The following is a 24,444-nucleotide window of genomic DNA, read 5'->3' as shown; positions in this document are numbered from 1 at the left end:
CCAGACGCCAGCTCGGAGCAGTCACTGCAGGCTGGAAGCCTTATCCCTGCCAAGACCTTCAGGAAGACTCGCTGGTCCGGGTCCTGAGGGAGCAACCATACACGCGTCCATGCACGTTCCGGTCCACTGTTCCTAAGGGCGTGGTGGGCGTGGCGTTCACAGCCTCCACTACTGCCCGCCGAGGCCTCCCAAGTGGAACCCAGTGGCCCTAGGAACCCTGGAGCTGGGCCACGGGGTCTGCCCGAGCCCTTTCTCAGCTGCGCCGACCCCGGAAGCAGGGCTTCGGAGGGAGCTCGCCGCGGACCCACGCCCGTCCCGGAGCTCCGGGCCGGTTCTCCACGTCCGCGGACGCGTGGAGGAACCCTCAGGCGACTATGCGCTACAGGTGGGGCTTGGAACGGGGACGCTTGGACTGCAACACCCTCGAGACGCCCTATCCCCCGATGGACAGGTGGGGAGACAGGCTTGGAGAGAGGCGACCTCGCCTGGGTCATTAACGAAGCCATTCGGGACTGAGAAGGAAGCTGGGCCCTTGACTTCAGGCTTCACCTCCTCCTGGGGCAGCGCTCAGGTGAACAGAACCGCCTCTGAAGTCCAGAGGACCTGGGTTTCGGTCTTGCCTGGCACATTACCTACCTGGATCACTTTGGACAAGTCGCCTCCCATCTGGGAGCCTCCTTTCCCTCTTTTATTGTCTCTGAAAATGTGGCCCCTAGCAGATCCTCAATAAATGCTAGTTTGGACCTTGGTCAGTGTGAAAAGAAAGGGGACCACTGATTCTAAACCTTCAGTTAAACTTGCTTGTTATAACTTAAATATAAAATGAACAGATTTTGTAAATTTTTTAGCTGGCAATTTATGCTAACATTTCAGATTATGGGTTAAATTGGGGAGGTGGTGTTTCAGCATACAAATCAGTGACAGGGCATGCAAAATGTCAAAAGCGAAACTCCCAAGCAAAGGTGATCTCCTCCCACTTGAATTACTACTTAAGAGCATATAACACTGAGTCCCTCCTGAGTGTTCACCTGGCTCCCAGGCCCTTGACATTCGTTGACTAATGCACTGTTTGCTGTGGAATTGATGTTATTTTCCTCATTTTTATGGATAAGGAAACTGAAACTCAGAAATAGTGACTTTCCAAAGATCACACACATCTGTCCAACCCCTAAGCCTCGGTGTTGACCCACCACCAGCCCATTTATTAGCAGGGACTGCTTCAGCCAAAAATGTGAAGAAAACACCACTGGCCAAGAGAAGAAGAATCAGATAGGTGGGTGAGGGTCTAAAATGGAGTCAAGGAGGTGACAGAGCAAGAGTATGCCCTCTCTCGGGCAGCAGATACGAGGGGAATGGGTCACATAAGACTCAGCTGCTTTCCTGGTTCTCCTTCCCCCTTCCAGGGTGGCAGCCACATCTGAGGACGAGAGCCACTTTGAGGAGCCAGGATCTGTGACCTCTGCTGGTCCAGCTGGGACCAGTGACTATTCTAGCATCTGACATCACCAGGAAGACTTGGGGACCTGGGAGTGCTCAGAGGAGCCTTCCCCTGAGACATGAAACTTTGGGGCCGAATGCTGTGGGCCCTCCTTTCTGGCTCGGGGAAGAGGGGAGGTACTCGGGGCTGGGCCTCCAGCTCATGGCAACCCCATCTGCCTCTGGCTGGGTTGAGTGCCACAGAGCTGGTCAGCCACTGGACGGCAGTCTTTGAGAAGAGGGGCATCCCTGAGGCCCGGGAATCCAGCGAGTACATCGTGGCTCATGTCCTTGGAGCCAAAACAGTTAAGTGCAGTGTTGTCAAGAGGGTAGGAAGGAGGGGGAGAGAGGACCTTGGGGAAGAGACATTCAGGCTTTTCTACCCCACTGAGGGTGCTGAGTTGAAAGCCATGGGACTTTTCTGAAGGAATGTCTTAGGCAGATACTTATTCATTCACCCAACAAACTATTACAGTGTGTGCCAGGCATTAGGGATTCAAGGATGACTAGAAGTGGCCAGTGTTGGGCCCACAGGCATTATCCACATAAGAAACCTGGGTCCGGGGAACCAGCCACTCACATTCTCTGTGGGACAGTTTCAGAGCCTGAGGCCAGCACTTTGGACCCAGCCCCTGACCCCTTGGCAGCTACAGTGCATCGAGGAGCTGAGTAGCTGCCGATTGCAAAGGTGAGCATTCATGGGCCAGACCTGAAGGCTCTGTGTGGGGAGCAGGGGTCCAGCTTCCCCCAGCCCCACCAAGTTCATGGTCAGGGAGGAGGAAAGTGTCCAAGGACCAGGGAGGTGTTGAGACGACAGAGTGAAGAGAGGGGAGTCAGGATAGTAAATAGGAAGAAGGAAGGGAGGAGGGAAGACCTTGTCTAGGAGTCCGAGGCCACAGGAGACATGACTCTACCTGACACTTTTGTCCACAAGTGGTATCCCTCGATCCAGGGATGGTCCTGTTGGTCTAGGCTCTGGCACTGATGATCACCCTGCTGCCCCCTCTGTAGGATGCCTGTGCAGTACATCCTTGGTGAGTGGGACTTTCAGGGCCTCAGTCTGAAGATGGCGCCCCCAGTGTTCATCCCTCGGCCAGAAACAGAGGTAGGTGTGCCACCCGGCTAGGACACCTGTTTTGCCCCAGACTTCCTCCAGGGGGCGGTGGGGCCCCATGACTGCTGTTTTTAGAGGCAGTGCCCTTCCATAGTGGTGTCTCCTGACTGGCTAGGTATGTTGGGCTAAGAAGACAGGTCTCCTGCTGGCCTTCTTGACTGTTCTCACATCCCAAGCCCCCAGGGCTGGCAGTGCATCAGGGTGCCCCAACTAGTGCTGCCCACCAGGTGCTTAGCTTGTTCCTGTCATTTCCTTAGGAGCTGTCCTGTGGGCCCATGGCCTGCCTAACCCACGGGAAACAAATGCCCTTCTCCTCCTCAGGAGGCCTGAACAAAGTTGAGAGTCCTCCAGTTGGACATCTGGAAGCCTAGTACAGCTTTGCAACCTTGGGCAGGTCACTGCCCTCTCTGGTCCCAGATGATGAGAGGGTTGGGCCTTCACACCAGGGAATCTGTGACTTGGTGGTCCTTTTAAATCCACTGTCTGGTCAGTAATCAATTGTGTCCCTCAAATTACTAGGACTGGGGAGTGTGTAGCCCCAGAATATTGTCCCTTGGTGAGGCACCATGATCCTGGGAGAGATGCTTTCTATGGCCCTTCTTGGGCTTCTGCCTGACCTGGTAGGTGGCAGAGCTGGGAGCCAGAGAGAGCAGAGCAGGTGGATGGGACTGGGTGGGGGCTGGTGGGCAAGTCTGGTTCTGAGAAGGAGTGTTTCTAGAAAGGCACCTAGTCACACAGACATTCCTGGGAAGGATCAGGTTTCATCCATCTGCCCCAGACAGGGACACAGAGGCCTTCTTCACTTTCCAGCCAAGAAACCCTCAGACCCCACTCACCCCCACATCTTGCAGTTGGGAGGCCGCCAGGTCCTCACCTCACTGCCCAGTGTCAGTAGGAAGCCTGAGACCTTGCTGAAGTCACAAGGCTGCTGAGCGGGGAGCATGGGGACAGCACTTGGACATCCTGACTCCCAGGTCAAGGCCCCATGCTTTACATGGGGCTGCCCCATCTGGCATTGGATGAGCTGGAATAGGTTGCAGAGACTCAGAGAAGGATGTGGCCTGCCACTTACAGACTTTTGAGCGGCCATCCTGTGGGCTCCCCCAAGCACGCGACCTCTAGCCAGGAGGTCATTCACTATCCCTTAAGGCTGCCAAGGGGCAGGGCATGGGAGGGAAGCTACCATGATGACCTTTAAGTCCTCTCAGAGCTGACCTGGCACCAGCCATATGTTCCAGTGTTGAGTGTGGACTTCCAGCTCCCATGTGGGCCCCCCCGCACCTTTCCTGGGTAGGTCTGGACCAAGAAAGTAGCTCTGCTGCAAGGGGCAGGGAGTGGGGAGGAGGGAGGCTGCGGTTGGGAAGCCGGGTCCTTACATCACTGTACAGACATTTCTCAGAACTTGCCAGGTTCGCCCCAATGTGAAGCCGCATTGGGGGTGTCTTACCAAGAACTTGAGAGGACGTGGCCTGTGGCAGGAGTGGGGAGAATGGGTGCAGGGGAGGGATCACAGTGCCTGCATTCTCTCTATCCATTGAAGGGCGGTTTCTGATGATAGGTGCAGAAGTCTGAAATGCAAAGTTGTAGGTGGCATGTGGCCTGACGAGTTGGGTTTTCCCTGGGGGTGGGAAGGTGGCTCAGTCCCCTGCCTGGCAGTGTATACAGTGGGAAACCCAAGGCTGGGAGTGTGAGCCATTCCCACGCAGGCTGGTGAGGTGAGGCACTGTGGGGTGTGGGAGACTCAGTGCCTTGTATGTGATTGGATTGAGGGAGGCAATGCCATCTTCCTGGGCCTGTCCTACCAGGGATATAATCATCATGGAGGGTGCTCATGGCACCCAGGTCCTGCTGAGGCCTTAGGCCAACCTCTTGAGGGGGTTGTGGAGTCTTGTTGAGGCATTGGCTCCAGGCAGAGCTGACAACTGCCTGCTCCCTGCCTCCTTCCCACATACCCATCTGCCCCCACCCCACTATGTTCTTGGATTCTTCCCTTGTTCACCTGGAAAAGGTGCCCTGGATCTGTGACAAGCTTGGCTTTCAGCCTCCCTTAAGGAGCCTCTAGCTTTAGGCTGAGGAAGGTCCTTCACTGGGTAAGGAAGAGAGAGTTTCTAGACTTCTTGGGGATGGTCTTCCTCCCTATCCTCCAGGTGGTCTCACAACCAAGATGATCCTCCCATGGTCTGAAGCATAGGGGAGAGGCTTCTCCCTTCATACCCTGCCCAGTCTCTTACCTTCACACCCTGCCCAGGATGGCCATTCACTTATTTGGCGTGTCTCTGAGGTTGGGGGTGTCTCTGTGAGGTGGCTGGCCAACATGGCTGGCTGAAGGGTCATTCTCCAGCCGGAGTAGGTCTGTCTGTGGCCCGGAAACCAAGAGAAGCTCACACTGCTGACAAGTCTGAGCTAATCCTGCCGGCTGCTTAGTACATGGCCTCATCACTGAAACCACAGGCTCTTGGCCACAGCCTTAGATTGCTTACTCTGTGCCAGTCCCAGTGCTGTGGGCCCAGCTTGCTGCCAGCACCCCAACAGTCTCCAGTAGTGCCTGGGAGCGAGTGAGGGGAAGCCCTCTCTAGTTGAAGCCAGGCTCCCTCACCCATAGGCAATAGTTTGTCTGGTGAGGAAGGGGCTTGGGACAGGAACGGTTGGACCCAATGGCTAAGTTCTACCTGTCTTGGATTTGGTACCCTGGGATTTGGGGAGCCCATAAGGATGAAATGCTTTTTGGGACTCAGCACTGAGGAGCTTATGTGAAAAGTGGATCTGAGTGATCTGGAGCCTTCTGCTCCATTGGGGCCTGACTATTGATATTTGGGGCTTGGGGGAACCTGGAGGTCTGAGACTCAGAGAGTAGCTTCCCACAGCCATGGAGAGCTTGCTCAGCACTTGAGAAGTAGCCAAGAGGCCCCTCTGTGGGCCAAGCCCTGGCTGTGGGAGACACTGCGGTAGGTTAGATCCCTTGTCTTGCCATCATAGAGTCTTCAGCCTGGTAGGAGAGGCAAACCCCATCCTAGACCTTAGGCTCCCAGTGAGGAAAGCCATGGTAGAGAGAGCCTGGTGGGAGGTTGAGGAAGCCTTCTGGAGGAAGTGGACCTCTTTTCAGATGAGGGAAGCACCCACCTGCTGACCCCTCCACCAGTTCCCTGAGCCAGCCCTTCCTGGCACCCCAGGTGTCTTGAGCCTCTTGGGGAGCCTCTCCTGCCCTCATCCAAAGGGATGCCTTTGAGAAGGGACTACACTGCTCTTTCCCTGCTCCATATCTGGCTACTTGGGCCCCTACTCACTACTGGTTAGAAACATTTTGGCCAGGGCCGGCCTGGTGGCACAGCCGTTAAGTGTGCGCGTTCTGCTTTGGTGGCCCAGGGTTCACTAGTTCAGATCCCAGGTACGGACATGGCACTGCTTGGCAAGCCATGCTGTGGTGGGCATCCCACATATAAAGTAGAGGAAGATGGGCACAGATGTTAGCTCAGGGCCAGTCTTCCTCAGCAAAAAGAAGAGGATTGGCAGCAGATGTTAGCTCAGGGCTAATCTTCCTCAAAAAAAGAAAAAAAAACATTTTGGCCTTTGGGCAGCAGCAACCCTCCGCCTTCACCTTTACCCTATATTGACTCCCATGCAGTCTGTGGAGGTGGCAGATGAGCAGGTGAGACTTGAAACCATGTTGGTTACAAAGTGACTGTCTGAAATTGTTCCCCTGCTGCCAAGGCAGGTGTGGTGCAGTCAGGCACCTCCCATCACGCCATGCACCTTACCCCATGCCCTGTGTGTGCCATAGCCCCCTTTAGACCCGGGGCTCAGGCAGGACTGTTTTCTCCCTTTCCCCCAGTCATGGGGATTCCCTGTCCATTTGGCCTAGGATCCTCTCTGGGGGCCTCCTACGCTCTCTCTGTGAAGAAGCTGGGGACACACTGGCCCCTGATTCTGGGCCACCATGAGCTGCAGGCCAGGCTTCAGGTGGCACCTTGACCCCTAGGCCTCAGTTTCCTCAGGGGCTGGTTGTGAGGATCCAACAGATTCGTACAGGGGAAGCTCTGGAAGCAGGGCCAGGCACAGAGGGAGTGGCCAGGAACCATCAGGTATGGTTCTTAGCATTGTTGTGAGCATAAAACAGGAGGATATCTGTAAAGGGCTTAGCTGGGGTTTATTGAACACTCACCATGTACCCGGCATGGGATCAGTGCTTCACAAATGCAGTTCTGATTAATCCCCCTCACCTGCCAGTGAGGTGGGTTATCCTCAACTGTGTTCATGTTTACACATGGGGAAACGGAGGCATGGAGAGGCAGAGTGACCTGCCCGTGGCCTCAGCTGACATGTAGTTCAGACTGGCTTTGGTTACCCCCACTCCTACATTGACACAAAGGCTATCTATGCTTTAGCCTCTGTGCCAAGACTTCCAGGGGCCAGGTCAGCACTAACTCTGATCCAGACCCCTTTGCCACCCAGGAGCTGGTTGAATGGGTACTAGAGGAGGTGACCCAGAGGTCCCACGTGGTGGGAGCCCAAGGTGGGCCCCTCATCCTGGAAGTGGGCTGCGGATCAGGAGCCATCTCTCTCAGCCTGCTGAGCCAGCTCCCTCAGGTGAGCCCCCTCTGTATCCCTCCACCCCACCCTGGGTAGACTGACTGGCACTTACTGTCCTTCCTGCTGATCCCTTCCCCACCCGTCTCTGCTAGAAGCACTTGAGGGGAAGTGACTAGAAATAGGGGGACCAGGCTGTCCCTAGGCACCATGATCATAGCCTCTAACTCCCATCCACTTCTGTCTGGCCAGGCCCTGGCCACAGAGTGGGAAAAGCTGTTGGGTATTTCCCTCCTTTTCCAGTAGGGGTTGGAGGAGCACTCTGGTCCCTAGGCCTGGCTTCTCCCATCACCTTGCATCCCACGTACCCTTGGTTTGTTCTTGGGGCAGAGCCGAGTCATTGCTGTGGATAAGGGAGAAGCTGCCATCTGCCTGACCCATGAGAACGCTCAGAGGTAGGTGGGCTGGGGGGACCAGAGGGTCAGGGTAGGGGGAGTCGGACTTTTGGGCCTGATCAACCCTATTCAGGTATCAAACCCACCAATTTCCACTCTATGGGTGTAGCCTGACATGGGTTCCACAGGGTTACAAATGGACGGTGAGTACCAGGTATCTTGCTGGTCCAAGAAGGGTTTATTCTCCCAGTCCTTGTAGCCAGGGGTAGGAGTCTGCCCTCCATGCTCACCCTCACCTTCCCATCTCTCCAGGCTTCAGCTGCAAGACAGGATTCGGATCATGCTCCTCGATGTGACCTTAGGTACCTTCCCCACCCAACTTCCCTGTGGTGGGGATCCTGGGTATAGGTGCTGCTGGGTGGATGAGGCACTCTGCAGAGATGGCGGGAGGGCTTCCCCAACATGCATTCACACACACATGCACACGCAAGGGGTATCTCAGGCCAATCCTTGCTGAGGACAGGCAAGTCCCTTTTGCCTCCTGGGCTGACCTGACCCATAAGGGGACCAGCCACAGGGTCTTTCTTATCTTCTAAATGCCCCATAACTAATGAGTTTAACTAGGGCTTGATGGTGTTAAGAGATAAGCTGAAGCTCAAGAGAAAGCCTTTAGGACCAAAGTACTTGATTGCCATCCCTGCCCTCACCTGACCCAGGCATGACAGCTTGGCCATGGCCTTTAAAGAGTGTCCTTGGGGTTCTGGCTCCATCATGTACCTGCAGGATCCTTGAGCCTCATGTGTCCCTTCCATGGAGTGTGATAATACCTGGTATAGCACTTGGCAAAGGGTGGGACCAGTAAACAGAGCCACCAGAAATCGACTGAGTGAGGCTGGGCCTGCCCTGCATACACTCAATCCATGCTGGCTGTGAGGCAGAGTGTGGCATGCCCAGTGGGGCTGCAGAGGACAGAGGCTCTTGATTTGCCCAGGCAATCAAGAGGGCTTCCTAAAGGTGACACTTGAGCTGAGTCTTGCTGATTGAGGAGGTTTTTGACAGGAAGAAGAGAGGGCAAAGACATTCGAGGTGAAGGGCTGGGGTGTCAAAGCATACACATTCCCAGCCAGGCTGCTGGCTGGGGACCTTGAGCACTAGTCTGTAAGTCTGGCTCCTCAGGTCCAGAGACAGACCCACAGTGTAACATGGGGAGAGGGACTACCCAAGGGACATGGTGGCAGGTGGAGCTACCACCCTTTACCTCTCATTCTCTGCTGTGTTCCCTTTGCCCACAGAGGGGAGCTGGGCACACTTTGTGCCCTGGGGCCCCATGGACCTCGTTGTCAGCAACCCTCCCTACGTCTTCCACCAGGACATGGAGCAGCTGGCCCCTGAGATCCGCAGGTGCAGAGTGGCATGGGACAGGGAGACCAGGCCTGAGAAGGCCTAATGGAATGGGTCGGCCCTGGAGGACACACCATCAAGAGGGACAGGGAGGGTGGGGGTGCTGAAAGGGCCAGTGGTATTGAGAGAGGCTCACTCTGGAGCTCACAGACCTCCTTGGGTTCAGCTTCTGCCTTCCTATACAAGACCACTGGACCTCTCTGAGCCTCATTTCCTACCTCTGAAAGGGGAGTGATAGAGATTTGCAGGGCCATAGGGAAGACTCAGTGATGACTGAAATATCAGATGCAGTGCAGCATACATAGAAGGTGCTCAAATGGGTGCATCATTTTACAGAAGACTGAGGCCCAGAGAGGGAAGGTGCCTTGTCGACGGTTGTGTGGGGGCTTAGCAGGAAAGCTGGGCCTAAGTGCTCCAGGCTTTGCACTGAGCCATCCTGTTCCCAAACACGGGCTAAGAACCAGGGGTAGCCCAGGAGCCCCTGGACGAGGCAGCGGTAATGTGGGTCAAGGTACTGGCTCCCCCTTTCTGGACTCTCACGCATGTCAGGGCCAGTTCCAGCATACACACATTGTTTTTCCCAGACCATGAACAGGAACAGCCTAGTTGTGGGGAGACCCTCATGTCCTGGGGGCTGTCAGTCAGTGAGAGTCACTGAGCATGCCCAGCACTTCCTGGTAAGGTGCTGCCTATAGGAGGTTGGGGAATAAGAACTGCCATCATTAGAGGGCCCCCTCCTCTGAGTCCTCAGACTTTCCTCTCAGGCCAGAGTGTAAGTTCCATGGGACTCTCTTTGGGGAGGGCCCTGCTTAGCTTTCCCAGCCTTTCAGACGTACCCTATCCAGGCTCTCACCTCCCACTTGTTTTCCCTTTCAGCTATGAAGACCCAGCAGCCCTGGATGGTGGAGAGGAGGGCATGGATGTCATTACCCACATCCTGGCACTGGCATCTTGGCTCCTGAAGGACTCTGGGTATGGATGGAGCAGGTCTCTTTGGTCTGTCCCCAGCAGCCTCTTCCCTTCCCACTGTGTACTGGGCCTACCCTGGCAGTCATTCTGTCCCTACCCCTCCCAGCCTGGGCAGCCCAGAAATGCAGGTCCCAGCACTGCCTCGTGGAGCTGACCCATTTCTCCCTAATGTAGAAGCATCTTCTTAGAAGTGGACCCAAGACACCCAGAGCTCATCGGCAGCTGGCTTCAAAGCCGGCCTGACCTATCTCTTGATCTTGTGGCTGTGCGCAGGGACTTCTGTGGGAGGTAAGGCCCTGTCCACCCCCAAGCCCCGAAAGGTATGTTGGTCCTTCCACTCAGATCATCCACAGCTCCGGCTGTGGAGAGAGTGTACTATTTCCACTTTCTGCTCATTCCCCACTGCCCAGGCAGTAACTAGCCCCTTGTCCTTGTCTCCTTAGGCCCCGGTTCCTGCATATCCAGAGGTCTGGGCCACAGCATGGCTGCCCCACAGATGCCTGGCCAGGGCCCCAGCCTCCCAGAGTGCCTGGCTGACACTTCCTCCTGGAATGCTACTTGGAAGGAAGTGGATGGCACCTTCCAGAACCCCAGATGCTTGTGGCATTTCCCATGGCTCTGCGATTCCACATGCTCTATGTTTCTAGGAGACTTAGGAGTAGTCTGCCTTCCTGGGGTGGCGAAGAGCAAGGGCATCCATAGTTCTGCTCAGAAGCTGAGCACACCCAGATTCCCAGTCTGGCCCCATCACATCACATGATGGCCAAGGGCAGGTTGCCAGCTATTTCTGTGGGTGGAAATGCTCTGGGCATGTTGGGAGATATGGTCAATAAAGTGTGGAGAGACCGACAAGTAGTGACCTAGTGTTTTGTTACCATGATTTGTGGGTCCCCTGACCCCTTTCCCCCAGGCAGTGCTGGGGGTAAGGGCTTCCTTCTGGTGGTCAGTCTCCCACCTGGTGGAGATGTGCGAGAGCAGTGTGGAGGAAAGCATGTGGGTGCTCCTTTTGGCCTTGGATGCTGGGGACTGGCACTAAACATCTCACTTTAAGGGTTGACTTAGCCCCCCACTGCCCTGAGGGTGCTCCCGCCACTTTGCTGACTGGGTCTAGGCTGTGGGCACAGGAACCTCATTGAGCCTCATCAGGGATGGCTGCCCACTTCCTGGAGGGTTGGGGCTGAAGGTCCTTGCTGCACAGTTCTGGGGTCATATGTCCACATTCATGTAACTGAGTCTTGAGCCAGTGAGAGGTGAGCAGGACTTGTGTTTACTTTTTACTCCTATACCTTTTAGCTAAAACATCCCTTCCAAGTCAACTTGGAGTTTCAGATAACCCATCTGTCCCTGGTTGTAGCTGGGGAGAATGAAGAGCTGAGACAGTGGGCACCGGGTTGTGACCTCCATTCCAACTCTACTCTTTGCAGACTTGCGGCCACCAGGAGCCCTCAAGGCTCAGCCTGTCTGTCCACAGTGACGGCAAACCTCCAGGTGGGCAAATGCTAATGTGAGCCTGCATCAGGGTGAGTCCTGGGGAACACAGCAGACCAGGCTGGCTCCTTCCTCCAGACTCCTCCACTCCCAACCCTGGTACTTTCAAGGGCCTGACTTGGTGGTGCGGTGGCCAGAGGCAGTGTGGTCTGGTGGGCAGCATCCTCTTCTAGAGCCAGGATGCTGGGTTCCAGGGCTGTGTCTTGCAGTGGGACCTTCGGCATCTCCTTTCCCTGCGAGAAGCTGGTTCTTCTGGCTCCAAGGCCAGCACAAGGTGGCAGCTTCATTTTAGTCTCAGAGTGCCACTCCCCAGGCAGGAACTCCCCAAGGGAAGATATGGCCTGCTTGAGGTAGCGTGGTGGGAGGTGGCCAAGTGAAAATGGGAAGTTAGGTCCTTGCCTTTGGGAAGTCTATATTGCTGGAATCATTCCTGGCCTGAGTGACTCCTCCACCGTGACTAGGGGTTGCATTTGCCTGAGCAGAGACTACGCTGCATCTGCTAGAGCCCTGATATCCTGCCCCCTGCCCAGACCCAGCTGCGTGGACCCTAGGCTGCCCCTGGCTTCCCTTGAAGAGGAGCCAGGGCCTCTCCCTCATGGCTGCTCCAGAAGGAACCTGAGAAGGTGAGGTGAGGCACAGCCAGAGTAAAGCTCCTGGGTTTCCAAGCCCCTCTGTGCTCTCAGACCTTGTCTTGCCTAGGGCATCACCCTGTTGACCTTCCTCTCCTCTGCCTGTGCCCTTTGGCTCTTGCTGTCTTCAGTGGCATCGAGGGCAGCTGCCCTGATCTCCTAGCAGTCTGTTGCCCCTTTGTCACACAGCCTGGGCCACACCTCAGCCAGTGCTGGCTTCCCTGATGGTCTCACCCGCTTGGCTGCAGGCCCATTGTGAGGAAAGGCCTTGGCAAGCATGAGGGTATGGCACCCCAAGAGAGCATAATGATGGAGAGTGACAGTGTAGGAGCAGCGGGGGTCACTGAATCAGGAGCCACGCTTGGGCACAACTTCCTTCCCAGAAAACTATGAGGCTTGACTCTCCTGAGACTGGTGGGGCAGGGCCTCCAGCCTTCAGCCACTGGCTTGATTGGGCCTCGGACATTGAGCTCCAGTGTTGGAGCAATGTCAGCCTGGGTGCAGATCCTGGCATCTGCCTTTCACCAGGATGTGACATTGGGCAGATGATTTCACCTCCCTCAGCCTTGGCTTCCAAGCCTGAGAAATGGGACTGAGTGCTTTATCTTAATAAGATGATTGTGAGGAGCCCATGGGCTGCACCTTTTATGGGGCACTGAGAGTGTTTCCATTGCCCCCCTTGGAGGGCAGACACAGGGAGGGCCCTGTCCCCTCATGTGTCTGTCTGGTGCTCAACAGCAACACAAGGCAGACATAGATACGGCAGTCTAGAAAGGAGGGAAGGCAGGAATTTATCTTAAGCTCTTGACTTCTCTCTGCTCTCTGGAGATGGAGCCACCAAGAGGCTAATAGCCTGGCAGCCCAGATCTTCCCTCAGCCCCTGCTCTCCCTCCTTACCAGGGCCTGAGTGCCCTGAGGTCCAGGCCACATCAGCCAGTGGCTCCAGCCCAGGGAAAGCCAGGCTCACCTGCCCTATCTCCTCCCTCCTTCCTGGGGCCAGAGCCAGAGCCAGCTGCCTCCTTTAACATGTGTCATGGAGCCCTGGGGGCAGAATGGCAGGAAGATCTGGGGCTGAGTCCAGGCTCTGTTGGCCCTGAGGTCTTGAGGGATGTGTCTGCTGCCCACCCAGCCACCTTCAACCAGAGCCCTGAGCATGGCAGAGGGGGCAGGGGGGTCCTGATCAATGTACTCTGGAAGAACAATTTCATCCCCTCTTTCCACAGTGGAGGAAACTGAGACTTTCCCTCACAGTTGGATGCTTTTCCCAGCTGCCTGTGTGTTTCTCCATGGGGCCCATCTAGCTGCTTTATTGAAATGTGCTGCCCAAACTCTTTCTGCTCTCCCGCATCCCTCTTGCACTCTGGGCCGTTAACTGCTCCCAATCCCTGCCCTAAACTTTTGGTTGGCTCCCCATGACCTGAGTGTTGTCTCTGTGTCCTGCAGAGTCCAGGCCTGAAGAGTAGGGGAGGGTGACTATGAGAAAGGCCCTGGGGACTCCTCCCAAGGCCCCATCCGTGCTCTGAGTAAGCTTCCATCAGACAAAGTGTTCCACTGCTGACTGGCTCTGAGAACTTCAACTTCTGTAGGCCAGCACGTTCTTCCCCATCCACCTTTGGATTCTTTTCTCCACTGCCCTAGACTCCAGCCTCCCTGTAGAATTCTCCATTCCCTAAACACATCTCCCTCCTTTTGCCCACCTAGTGCACCCCTCAGAAATGCCCTTGCCCACCACTACCAGTCCAAATCATCCTGTCCTTCAAGCTCCAAAGCAAATGCTGTTGTCTCTGGAACACTCACCTGACTGCTGTGTTCTCCTGGCCAGCCCCTAGCCCATGCTTCTGCCAGCACCAGTGATATTATGCCGCATGCATTTGGAAACCTTCCTGTCCTTCTCATCTCTCTGGGGCTCCATGTAGGTCTGGCATTCCTCAAGCTCAGTAATCGTCCACCAATAAGCCAACAGTGGGTGCATTTTCTAGAATGGAGCTGGAACTTCCCGTGTGGCTCACATCTGAACTGACAGCAGCTGTCACATTTTCCAGTCAGCAGGGAGAGGAAGCTGTGAGGGCCTGGCCTCCCACCCAAGCCAGGCAGCTGTTCTAGTTGAGCCATGGCCACTTCAGGCTCAAGTGCACCTGATCTCTACATGGCGGCCATGCCAGGAGTACAGGCTGTCCTTGGCGGCAGCAGAGGCAGGCGCCCGTTTCTTGGAGCTCTGGGCCCCAGCTAGCCCCCAGCCAGAGTGTCGGCCAGAACAGTGGCCTGATCCCCCCTCATGACTCTCAGTCCTGGATAAGCCCTCTGGATGGGGCTTGGGACTGGTAAAGCATCCCTACCCATCCTGTGGTAGGGAGAATAATGGCCCCAAAGATGCCTACATCCTAATCCCCCAAATCTGGCAATATGTTAACCTTACATGGCAAAAGGAAGTTTGCAGATTTGATTAAGTCAAGGACCTTGAGATGGAAAGAATATCCAAGATTATTCAGGTAGGCTCAGTGTAATCACAAGTGCCCTTGTAAGAGGGAGACAGGAGCATCAGAGTGAGAGAAGGAGATGTGATGATGGAAGCAGAGGTCAAAATGATGTAGTTTGCTGGAGGAAGGGGCCATGAGCCAAGGAATGCAGACATCCACTAGACACTGGAAAAGGCAGGGAAATGGAATCTCCCCTAGAGCCCCAAGAAAGAATGCAGTCCTGCCAACACATTGTTTTTAGCCAAGTAAAATTGATTTTGGATTTCAGACTTCCAAAAACTATAAAATGATAAATGTATGTTGTTTTAAGCCACCAAATTTGTGGTAATTTGTTACAGCAGCAATAAGAAACTAATACAGATTTTGGTACCTGAAGTGAAGTGCTGCTGTGATAAATACCTAAAAATAGAAGTGGCTTTGGAATTTGGAAATGGGCAGAAGCTGGAAGAATTTTGAGGTGCGTGATAGATTGCCTTGAATACCTCTTTTCTGAGAGGCGAGGTGGCTGGGGGTGGGGTTTGGGGAACCCTCCTCAACCTGGGGACCTGAGCTGCCCAGGCCCCTTACCCACATGTCTAACATGTGGTAGAGCTGGCCCTTTCTTGGAGTGAGAAGACTAGAAGCCTGCCCACGGTGGGCCCCAGAGAGGCTGGCCTGGGCCTGGGGGTGAGCGGGAATGGGACTGAGACCAGGGGAGAGGGAACAAGGTTGGCCTCCATAGCCCATCTCTAATGGCATGGGGGCCACCTAGGCCTTAAAAGAGGATCTCAGAGACTGCTCCAAGACTGATCCTGACCCCCTTGAGTTTGTGAGGGTGAGCAGGGGCCCTACACTCTGTGAGTTGCAGGTGCCACTTCTGTGAAATGAGCATGGCAGCTCCTGACCCTGAGCTGGTAGACCTGACCCCTCCCTGTGAGCTGTGGAGAGTTGGGCTCCTTCCAGCCACCAAGCAGTGCTGAGTCCTGCTCCAAGCCTGGACTGGGCTGTGTCACCACTCTGTCTCTGAGATAGAATCAGATTATCCCTGGGATTCTCAGTCTCACAGTTCCCAAAGCTGAAGTGGCCAACTGGAGCCTGTGACCCTGTCCCTGTCCAGGCTGGGACCTGGATGCCCTTCAAGGTGAAGGATACTCAGGGGCTCTGAAGACACCATCCCACCTGGCCAAGGCCTAGAAGCCTTAGTCCCAACTCAGGAGCCACATGGAGAGCTACTGGTAGGCCAGACATGAGCTGATGTGCCTCATGCTGGGTCTGAAAACTGAGAATCTGGGGGATAGACAGTCTGGACACCTGAGTTCAAGGGTCAGCTTAACCCCAAATCTCCTAAATATGTTTTGGATGAAACCAAGAGGGCCTGTTTGTACTGGAAGGGGTGGATTGTATCAAGACTCCCGTCCAATCCCTGATCTTCCCTCTTCCCAAACAGAAAAGGAAGGGTTTTACTCAAGGTCACACAGCACTTGGCTCCTGACTATCAGTACAGTGCTCTCAGTCCCCATTGCTTCCAAGGGTGTGTGATCATTTAAGGGCAGTGTGGCTCTTCATGTAGCTCCTAAACCTAGGGATTTTGGCTCAGAAGGCCCTTTGGGCCAAGTTCATGGGCTAATGTCAGCCACATTAGCCCAACCATAGCCACCGGATGTGTGGAGAGATCTGGGTCCCATCTGAAGCTGGGAGGAGAGCAGGGTTTCCCCTTGCAGAATGAGTGAGCACCTCGTCTTTTGAGGAAACCCCACAAAGGACCTTTGGGCATCTTTGGCCTTATAACCAGAAATCAAATGTGTCAGAGCTTCAAATCCTGAGACCCCTCTCCTTCCAAAGACACCGCACCCCCAACCATCCTGCAGGAGAATGGTCAGGAAAGGTCAATTTTACAGTTCACAGAGTGGGAGAGGCAAGGGGAGCCTATCTCAGCCTCACTGGGAGCCCTGAACTAAGCTGGCCTCCACATGGCCCCAGCCATGGCTGAAGGGAGATGAGATGGCTCAGAGCATCCCTGCCCCGTGGTAGGCAGGCCTGGGTGAGTGGCCCCTTTCCAGGGGCTGGGGTGTCTCCCAGAGACTACCTCTCAAAACAGGGAATGCCACCTTATTGCCCCTGCTGTAGTGGGTCTGTAGCCCTTTCTGAGGCATGCGTCTTGTGGGGTGGAGAGGCCAGATATCCTGCCCTACTGCGCCCAGGGAGCAGATTGTTGGGGCTTGGAGCCCCCAGAAAGATCCCTGTGCTACAGATGACAACACTGAGGCTGAGCAGGGCAGGGCTGGGGCTCAAGCCCAGGTCTCTTCTCTGGCTCGCAGCCATTGGCTCATCATTAACAGCAGACCCCTACTCTGCCTTGCTTTCCAGAACAGTCCTGTCTGCCCGAAGAGGGAGCCAAGTCCCTCTGCCATACCTAGAAGTCTGTGTGAGGCAGAGCTACGTGGGTGAGCAGAGAAAACCTGGAGCTGGAGCTGCTTGAGCCTTGCTTGCCCTTGGACCCTGCAGCTGAGTGAAGTATCTGGCAGTCCCCCCAGCTTTCCTCCTCCTCCTCCACTTCCTTGCCATCATTTCCTGAGCTCCTGTGGGACACTGGGCCCCAAGCAGCTGCTTTGCATTTATTTGAATCCTTATGTAACCCTGCAGACTGGGTTTTTAATCTTCTCCACGATGAGGAAACCAAGGCTCAGCAGAGTGCAGTCATGGGTCAGGTTGCACAGCTGGACTGGAAGGGAGAGTGAGGCTGCCATTGGTGCCCATTTGACTGTCAGAGACACTGAGGTCAGCATAGCTAGGTTCTGGGCTGCCCCCTGCAGAGCTCAGTGCAGAGGTCCACCTGGGCCTATGGATCCTGGGAGCAGGAGTTGCCATGGCTGTCCCCAGAGGGCTTTCTAGAAGCCCAGTAGCTACCCTAATGGGCCCTTCTCTTGAGGTGTGTGCAGCATAAGCCCAGGACCTCAGTCTCCCAAGCCCAACTATGTGCCAGGCTCTGGGGAGACGACACCAGCCAGAAGGGCCTGTAAAACATGGTGCTTGAATGGTGCACCCTGAACCAAGTGCTTCTGGGTTTATTTTACTCAACTCTCATGACATCCTATGAGGCAGACGCTGTGAACCCTTCCATTTTACAGATGAGGAAACTGAAACTGAGAAAAGCTAAGGAACTTGCTCATATGCTGGATGAACTGGGATTCCAGTGCAGGCTGAGTGACCCAGGGCCTGAGCTTCACACAAGGCTTGAAGAGGGTAAGGCACAGGACAAGGGTATAGCAGGCAGTAGGGACAGTCTGGGCAAAAGCCCAGAGGCCTGAGGCAGATGGGCAGGGATGTGTAGGGGCAAGGTGGTGATGGTGGTGGGTGCCCTTGGATGAGCTCCGATTGCATTTCTGGGTACCAGGAACATAATACAAGGGTTTTGAGGTGAGTTACAGGGTCAGGTAGGCATTGAGAATGTTCTCTCTAGCTGCCAGGAGGAGGGAGCTGGGACAGGACGCTGTATCTGGGCCAGAGTCTGGAGGCATCTAGGGGCTATAGCAGTGGCATGTAGCATCAGGCATTCTGGAACAGAACTGACTCACAACCATTGCTGAGGGCTCAGATGTAGGGTGGGGGAGGGGGGTGGCCAGGACCACGATGGGGCCCAGGGCTCTAACTGGGACCCGGGGGTCCTGGGGCTACCCTAAGCTGGGGACTGGAATGCTAGGGACAGTCAGTGAGCTTAAGAGTGTGGAATGCCCTCGAGACATCCCAGAAGCAGTGTCAGGGGTAATGGACAGGGTCATCTGAAGATCCAAAAGCAACCATGTGGGGACCTTGCCCAGAGGCAGCCCTTGAGGTGGAGTTGGTCAGTCCTTCCCAAGCCTGAGTGCTGTCAACAGCAGTAACCGGGCATCTCTGTGTGTAGGCAACTGCTAGGTGCCACACACACTTTGTCATAAATCCTTCTGTCTGGACATCAGGAACACCTTCCTTGCCCCGGTAGACAGATGAAGAGACTAAGGCTTAACCTGCCCAACATCACACAACCAGGAAGTGGCCATGCTAGAGTTTGAACCCAGTCCTCTGACATCCCAGCTGGAAGGGGAGTGAGCAGGCTGTAGAGGGTGACTGCAGCCCAAGGCCTCAACTCCCAAAGGGGTCCCCAATCCCCTGGTGGGGTGCCCCCAGGACTGACGTGGGCATCCAGGGCAAAGGGGAAAGGGGTAAGTCAAACAGAAAGCACCAGACGTGGAGGGAGCTTCCTCCCCTCCCAGCTGCCCCTGAGTGCCAATCTTTCACACTCCACAGCGGAGGAGCTGGGCAAAGAGCCCTGGGGGGTGGGGGTGGGGTTGGAGGGCAGTGAAAGTGGCTGCTACTGAAAGGAGACTGATGTACTCCGGATGTGGGGTGGGACTGAGAGACACCCAGACTCTGGTTCTCAGCTGACAGGTACCTGAGGAAAGTGAGTTCCATCTTAGCATAAGGGGATATGAAACCTGCTGTGTCAGGGGGATCATTTCAGGTCCCCAGGCCTGGGAGGTTCCGGAAGGAGGCACTGGGTGGATGTGCCTAAACCCTTATTGAAGGTATTCCACAGCTGAAGAGCTGACCATAGATCCCACTCTGCCTGCACGGAAGTCCACTGTCTCTTCCTCACTCTGCCCAGCCCCCTAGAGCTGTGGAGTTCATCCTTTCAAACCAAGTTTCATGTGGAACTCAAATATGTGTTTAAAAAAATGTAAAAGAAGCATCTTAAACATACACATATTTTGTGAGTTCACATTCTCAACACTTTCTTAGTATTAAGTCCATCTAGGCAAACAACGATGAGCACAAATGTTTGAACTGGGGGCCAGGATGGGGGTTGCTGTCTTATGTCAGCCTCAGCATCCAGTTTCTTTCAGTGTTTGATTTTGGTGGCACAGGGCCAAGTGACCCCTGGTTCTCACAGATAAGTGGTTGCAGATGGTGGCAGTTTCTTTCCTTCACAGGGACAGCAGGAGAAGCCTTATATCAAGCTCAGCACAAACTCGGTTCTCTGGACATGTGGGGAGGATTCTAATGTGTCATAATTTGGTATTATGCCCATTTAAGTCTGCATGTGGTTTTTTAATTAGGCTTTGTTCAGTTGTTAAAAATATGAAAGAAAGAAAAAGAGGAAAGAAAGGAGGAAGGGAAGGAAACAGAAAGGAAGGGAGAGAGAAGGAACTCACATGGGTTATCTGGGGAGGCCCTCCCTTGGGTTCTTGGTATAGGCAGCCTCTGCCTCTCCCAGGAAGCCAGCCCTGACTACGCAGCCTGGAGGCCCCCAGTGTCTCCACTCACCCATCTGTCCTAGCAAGTGATCTGAGCCACATGCTCCTGAAAAGTCTTGGGAGTCCATGGCCCACTCCTGGCTCTGGTGTGGACCTTTCAGGCACTCAAACTTTGGTTCTGGGGCAGGCAAGAAGCCCCCAAGCAGGGGTCACGGACAAGGGGCTTCCTCCAGGTCTAAGGTAATGCCTCCTAGGGTGGGAGTACTGGGGAACCCAGTGCTCCTGAAAGCCTGGTGTTTCGGTAGTTCTGGGTACCTTCATTTCTGGGAACTTGCTATGCTTTGGAAAGAGAGAAATGAGAAGCAAAACCCTGGGGCCCCAGCACCCCTGCCCCTCCCCTTTTCTATCTTCCTTCCGCTGAGTCACAGCCAAGAGCCCAGCACTCAGCCTCCTCTTGGGGCCACCCCAGTGGGGTCGAATTCAGGGTCATGTGAGGACACAGCATCTGGGATAAGTCCTCTTTTCTTGCCAACATCCTCTGTGAAGGCCCCAGTTGCTGAGGGCTGAGGCTACCTCCCAAGCCTGGGGAAGGGTTGACTGAGGTCCTTATCTGTCCTGTCTCCCCTGCCATCTCCAGATCCATTGTTCATCCACAGGCATTGAGCACCAACTGTAAGCCAGGCCTAGAAAGGTGGGGTGATTCAGGTGAGGTTCCGTCCTTGAGGAACTCGTAGACTTGAATATAGACTTCTGACAGGCCCCTAATGAGTGGCTGGATCCTTAGGCTTGCTCTGGTCAACAATGGGGAGCCATGGGAGGCTTTAGGCTCTGGGAAAGCCAGGCCACATCGTAACACACACATCACAGAGACTGCACACCCCTACACAGGTACCTACATGTACATGCATGTGCACAGGTGTGGGACTTGAGCACTTGGGTCCATGTCCATGATCACAGGTGTCTGGACAGGGTCTCCCTTGGAAGGGGGAGCTCTAGGCTCTGGAAACCAGGTCAGGACTGCATATGTGGGAGTGTCACCCTGTCTTAGAGGCCAAACTACTGCCTCTGAGTCAGGGGAGACCATGGGAGCTTGAACACTGCCCTCATTCAATGGAAAAGAAAGCTGAAGTGCAGAGGGCCCATGACTTGCCCAGGGTCTCATAGCAAGTTGGGAGAGATCTAGGAGGTGAATGAGCCAGACCTGGGCACCTTGTCCACATCCCTGACCTTTCTGGCCTGGCACTTGGGGCTTGACACCCCCTGCTGACCACGCTACATCAAACTCTGGGAGATGAGGCTGGTGATTCTCCTAGCAAACCCACCTGCGGACCAACCACAGGGTCCCCCCAAGCTTTACTGACCATTCCTGATATTTCCCTCACACACCTTTGCTTGGCCTGTCTTAGCTGCCTGGAATGACACCCCCATCTCAATCAATCGCTCTCTCTCATTCTTCGAATACAATCCAGACTTCCAAATTCTGCTTAAATGTTTCCTCCACCTTCTCTGACCCCCTGGAACTTTCCCCTGTCTCTAGCCTCCCCTCGGCCTTTGTCCCCCTCACTCCCACCCACTGTTCACCCACCTACTAAATGTAAAATTAACCCATAGAGCCCTAGGCTGGGGGTGGAGGGCCCTTGGTGGTTGGGACAGCAGGAGCCACACCCAGGCCAGGCAAGCCCTTCAGACTTTGCTAGGCACTGGTGTGGGCCCTGGACGTGGGGGAGGAAATAGCGCCTCTGCCAGGTGTCACCACCTGCCCCAACTCTGCTAGCAGACAAGGCCTGGAGCACTGCCCTCCAGGCAAGGTTGACCCTGAGGAGTATACCACTCCAGGTTTTGGTTATTCCTCTGCACCATGAGCATGCCTCAGCTGTGTGCTGGGCCCGTGCCTGTGTTTGGCAGAGCAAGGGTGGGGGCCAAATTGTCGAGAACCCTCAGGTTTGTTGAGTGTTGCCCTTTCACTAGAACACCCTAGACGGGGTTCTCTGCTCATTTGCAGAGCTCTTCCCTTCCACTGGGTCTCAGGAAGGAGGCAGAGAAGCTGCCTTTGCCCCATAAGGCTCTGAGCTCCATCATTACCTGGCTGTCCCCTTGCTCCCCCACCCCTGATTGGGAGCCTGAGAACCCTGTCCCAGGCTACAGCTGAAGGCTTTGCTGTGTCTCAGGGAATGGATCCCCTCTCTGGAATACCAGCTTATGTGCAGCCCCTAGTACAGGGCCAGTTCAGGGAAGGACATCAGGACCTTGCCTGCACACCTGGCTCCAGGCCCTGTAGAAGGTTTGGTGGGTTATCAGGGGGCGGGAGGGTAAAACTCATAGCCAAGAGGAAGATGGCTCTTGGTTCCCCACGCCTCATTTCCTGCTCCCCAGGCTACACCAGGCCCAGGCCCCTAGTGAAAAGTGAGCTTTGCTGCTTATCTCTTCTCAGATGTTATACAATATTTGTTGTTATTTATCGTACAGAGAGATGACCTCACTGGTTCTTGCTGGTGCATGGGAAAGCTGTTAATTTATGTTGGTTTGTCCTATAACTGGCCACTTTCTTGGTTTCTCTTGGAGTTGTTCGTTCCTTCTCTTAGATTTTCTACATTGATGTTTTACCCCTGAAAATAATGACAAATTTGTCTTTTCCTTTTTAATTTTTGTAGCTCTTATTTGTGTTCCTTGTCTTATAGCTTTGCTAAGATCTTCGATATAATATTGAAAAATAGTAGTGGCTAGAGCATTTGTATCTTGTTTCTCATGTATGCAGGGATGCCTCTGGTGCCTTCTAATAGTACACTTGCTATTGATTTTGGACAGGGAGGCTTTCTCTAGTTCAAGATGGCTCAGTCTAGTCCTATTTGACTCAGTTTTGTTTGTTTACTTTAGAAGCTTAGTTATTTGCATCATTCATGCCACAAACCTTCAGTGAATATCTGCTGACTGTCAGTCTACCCTTGGTACTAGAGCATGAAGGAAAAATTGACACAGACACTGCTCGTAAGGAGCTCATGGCCTAGTAGAGGATAGAGGTAAGTAAAAAGGCCCTTATTCTTGGGCCATGCGGCATGCATTTGATCACTGTCTGCTCAGCATTGTGCCAGGCACTGGAGATGGGCAGTGTTCAGATAAGGCCCTGCTCACATGGAGCCCACAGTCTGATGGGGTCACATCCCCTCGCACTCAAGTTTCCATATAGCAGTTACAGTGCTCAGCCCGAGGCTTTCTCTGCTGCAGAGACCAGCTTGGTAAGTGACCAAAAGTGCCAGGAGCTCACCCTGTGGAGCAGCCCTAAGCCAGTGAAGGGTGGGAGTTGGTGGATACACACCCGAGCTTCTTCATCCCTTCTTCCTCCCTTGGGTGGGACAATCCTGAGGTGTGTTCTATACTATCTCTCAACTGAGGACTGAGCCTCAGGTGCCCACAGAGGGAACCCAGCCCTTAACACACCTGCTTTGGCTTCCTTCCCTTTCCTGTCTCACTTCCCCTCTCCTCTATGTCAGGAACTGGGAAAGCTCTGAGATTTTACCCAACTTGCAAGCTAACAAGTTGGCCTGCCATATTCCCAAGGATGCTGGCAGAAGACACCAGACTCCTGGTTCAGAAATAAACATCAGTTTTTTACCCACAGTAATAGCAGTAGACAGAGGATCAGCTTTTTCCTGTACCACTTTCCTGAACTCCAGTTCCCACAGGATGACCCAGTAAGGGCCAGATGATGCCTGTACATGCAGTGGGTTGCATTACAGGAGGAGAATCCTGAGTTCAGGGAACCCAAATCTTTCATAATAAGGCTTCAAGCAAACCTGCCCAACCTTTGCCCTAGATGGAGATATGATCTTTATTACACTGGACAATAAACAAATCTGCCTTTTTCCCCGGAGGGAGACGCTATCTCTCTCTTCTAAGGCTGCTCACTATAATAATCACCCTTGAAAGGATTTGAAACAAGGTTAGTCAGTGCTTCTACTGGCAAGTGTACAGAAATGGGAAAGACCCATGGGGAATTGTGTCCCAACACCCTACTGGTACTTCTTGGCATCACCTCTCAAATAAGCTATTTGGATCCTTGTACCAGAGCCTGCTTCTGGGGGAAATCCCCCAAGATGGGGCGCTGACGCTAAGTGGGCATTAGTGGATTTCTGATGTGACTCTCCTCTTTTCAGACCTGTCCTGCAAAGAATGCCGGGGAGCCACATGAAGGAAGAAGAGCTTTTCTCACCCAGAATCGATACTGTTGTGACTCCCAGGGAGGTGGTCCAAAGGATTCTTTGGGTTTCATTTTTCAGGTTTAAATTTAGTCCATCTAGAATTTATGGTGGTATCTTGTGTGTGGTGGACATTGGAGTTATTTTTTTCTGAATTGGTCTAATATCGTTTATTGGAAATTGTGCCTGGCCTGTCACCACTCTCTTCTAATCTGCCTGAGATCTGTTATTTAGAACATATGACAGACACACAAAAGATGAGTTCACAATAAGTGGACTAAAGAACACATGGGCGTCACCATCATTGGAGATTTGACACTCAGCGCTGGCACAGCGTGAGACAAACCTGTGAGAACATCCACTCCTGACGATACCATCTAAGCCTCGGGAGGTGCAGGGAGGTTGTGAACCTGCCCCAAAGTTCACAGAGGATTTGAATGTGAATTGGGAAGGTTTATTTCTATAAAAATATTTAACAGTTAATAAAAATTTCAAGAAGTTAAATAAAATTTTGGTTAAAAAAATTTTTTTTTTTAGAGATTGGCACCTGAGCTAACAACTGTTGCCA

General features: G+C 53.9%; 1 protein-coding gene across 8 annotated transcripts; it reads left to right on the top strand.

Moving 5' to 3' along the window:
* The first annotated feature begins 2 nt into the window (after positions 1 to 2).
* On the top strand, positions 3 to 10,731 carry HEMK1 (HemK methyltransferase family member 1). 8 transcript variants are annotated; one of them, XM_001493448.5, is made up of 11 exons: positions 3 to 385; positions 1,404 to 1,781; positions 2,073 to 2,164; positions 2,488 to 2,581; positions 7,040 to 7,174; positions 7,505 to 7,569; positions 7,822 to 7,871; positions 8,802 to 8,910; positions 9,787 to 9,882; positions 10,054 to 10,167; positions 10,323 to 10,731. In XM_001493448.5, exons 2-11 carry the CDS (start codon positions 1,557 to 1,559, stop codon positions 10,414 to 10,416), a joined length of 1,074 nt encoding a protein of 357 aa, XP_001493498.3. In that variant the 5' UTR covers positions 3 to 385; positions 1,404 to 1,556; the 3' UTR covers positions 10,417 to 10,731. The 8 variants fall into 8 exon arrangements, with proteins under 8 accessions (XP_001493498.3, XP_005600674.3, XP_005600675.3 ...); XM_005600617.4 differs by having other exon boundaries at positions 121 to 571; XM_005600618.4 differs by having other exon boundaries at positions 121 to 1,273.
* The last annotated feature ends 13,713 nt before the right edge of the window (positions 10,732 to 24,444 follow it).

Source organism: Equus caballus, chromosome 16 (genome assembly GCF_041296265.1).
Source record: "Equus caballus isolate H_3958 breed thoroughbred chromosome 16, TB-T2T, whole genome shotgun sequence".
NCBI classification, from domain to species: domain Eukaryota; kingdom Metazoa; phylum Chordata; class Mammalia; order Perissodactyla; family Equidae; genus Equus; species Equus caballus.
The sequence above is the reverse complement of the archived record's forward strand: the minus strand, read 5'-3'. Positions and strand labels throughout refer to the sequence as shown.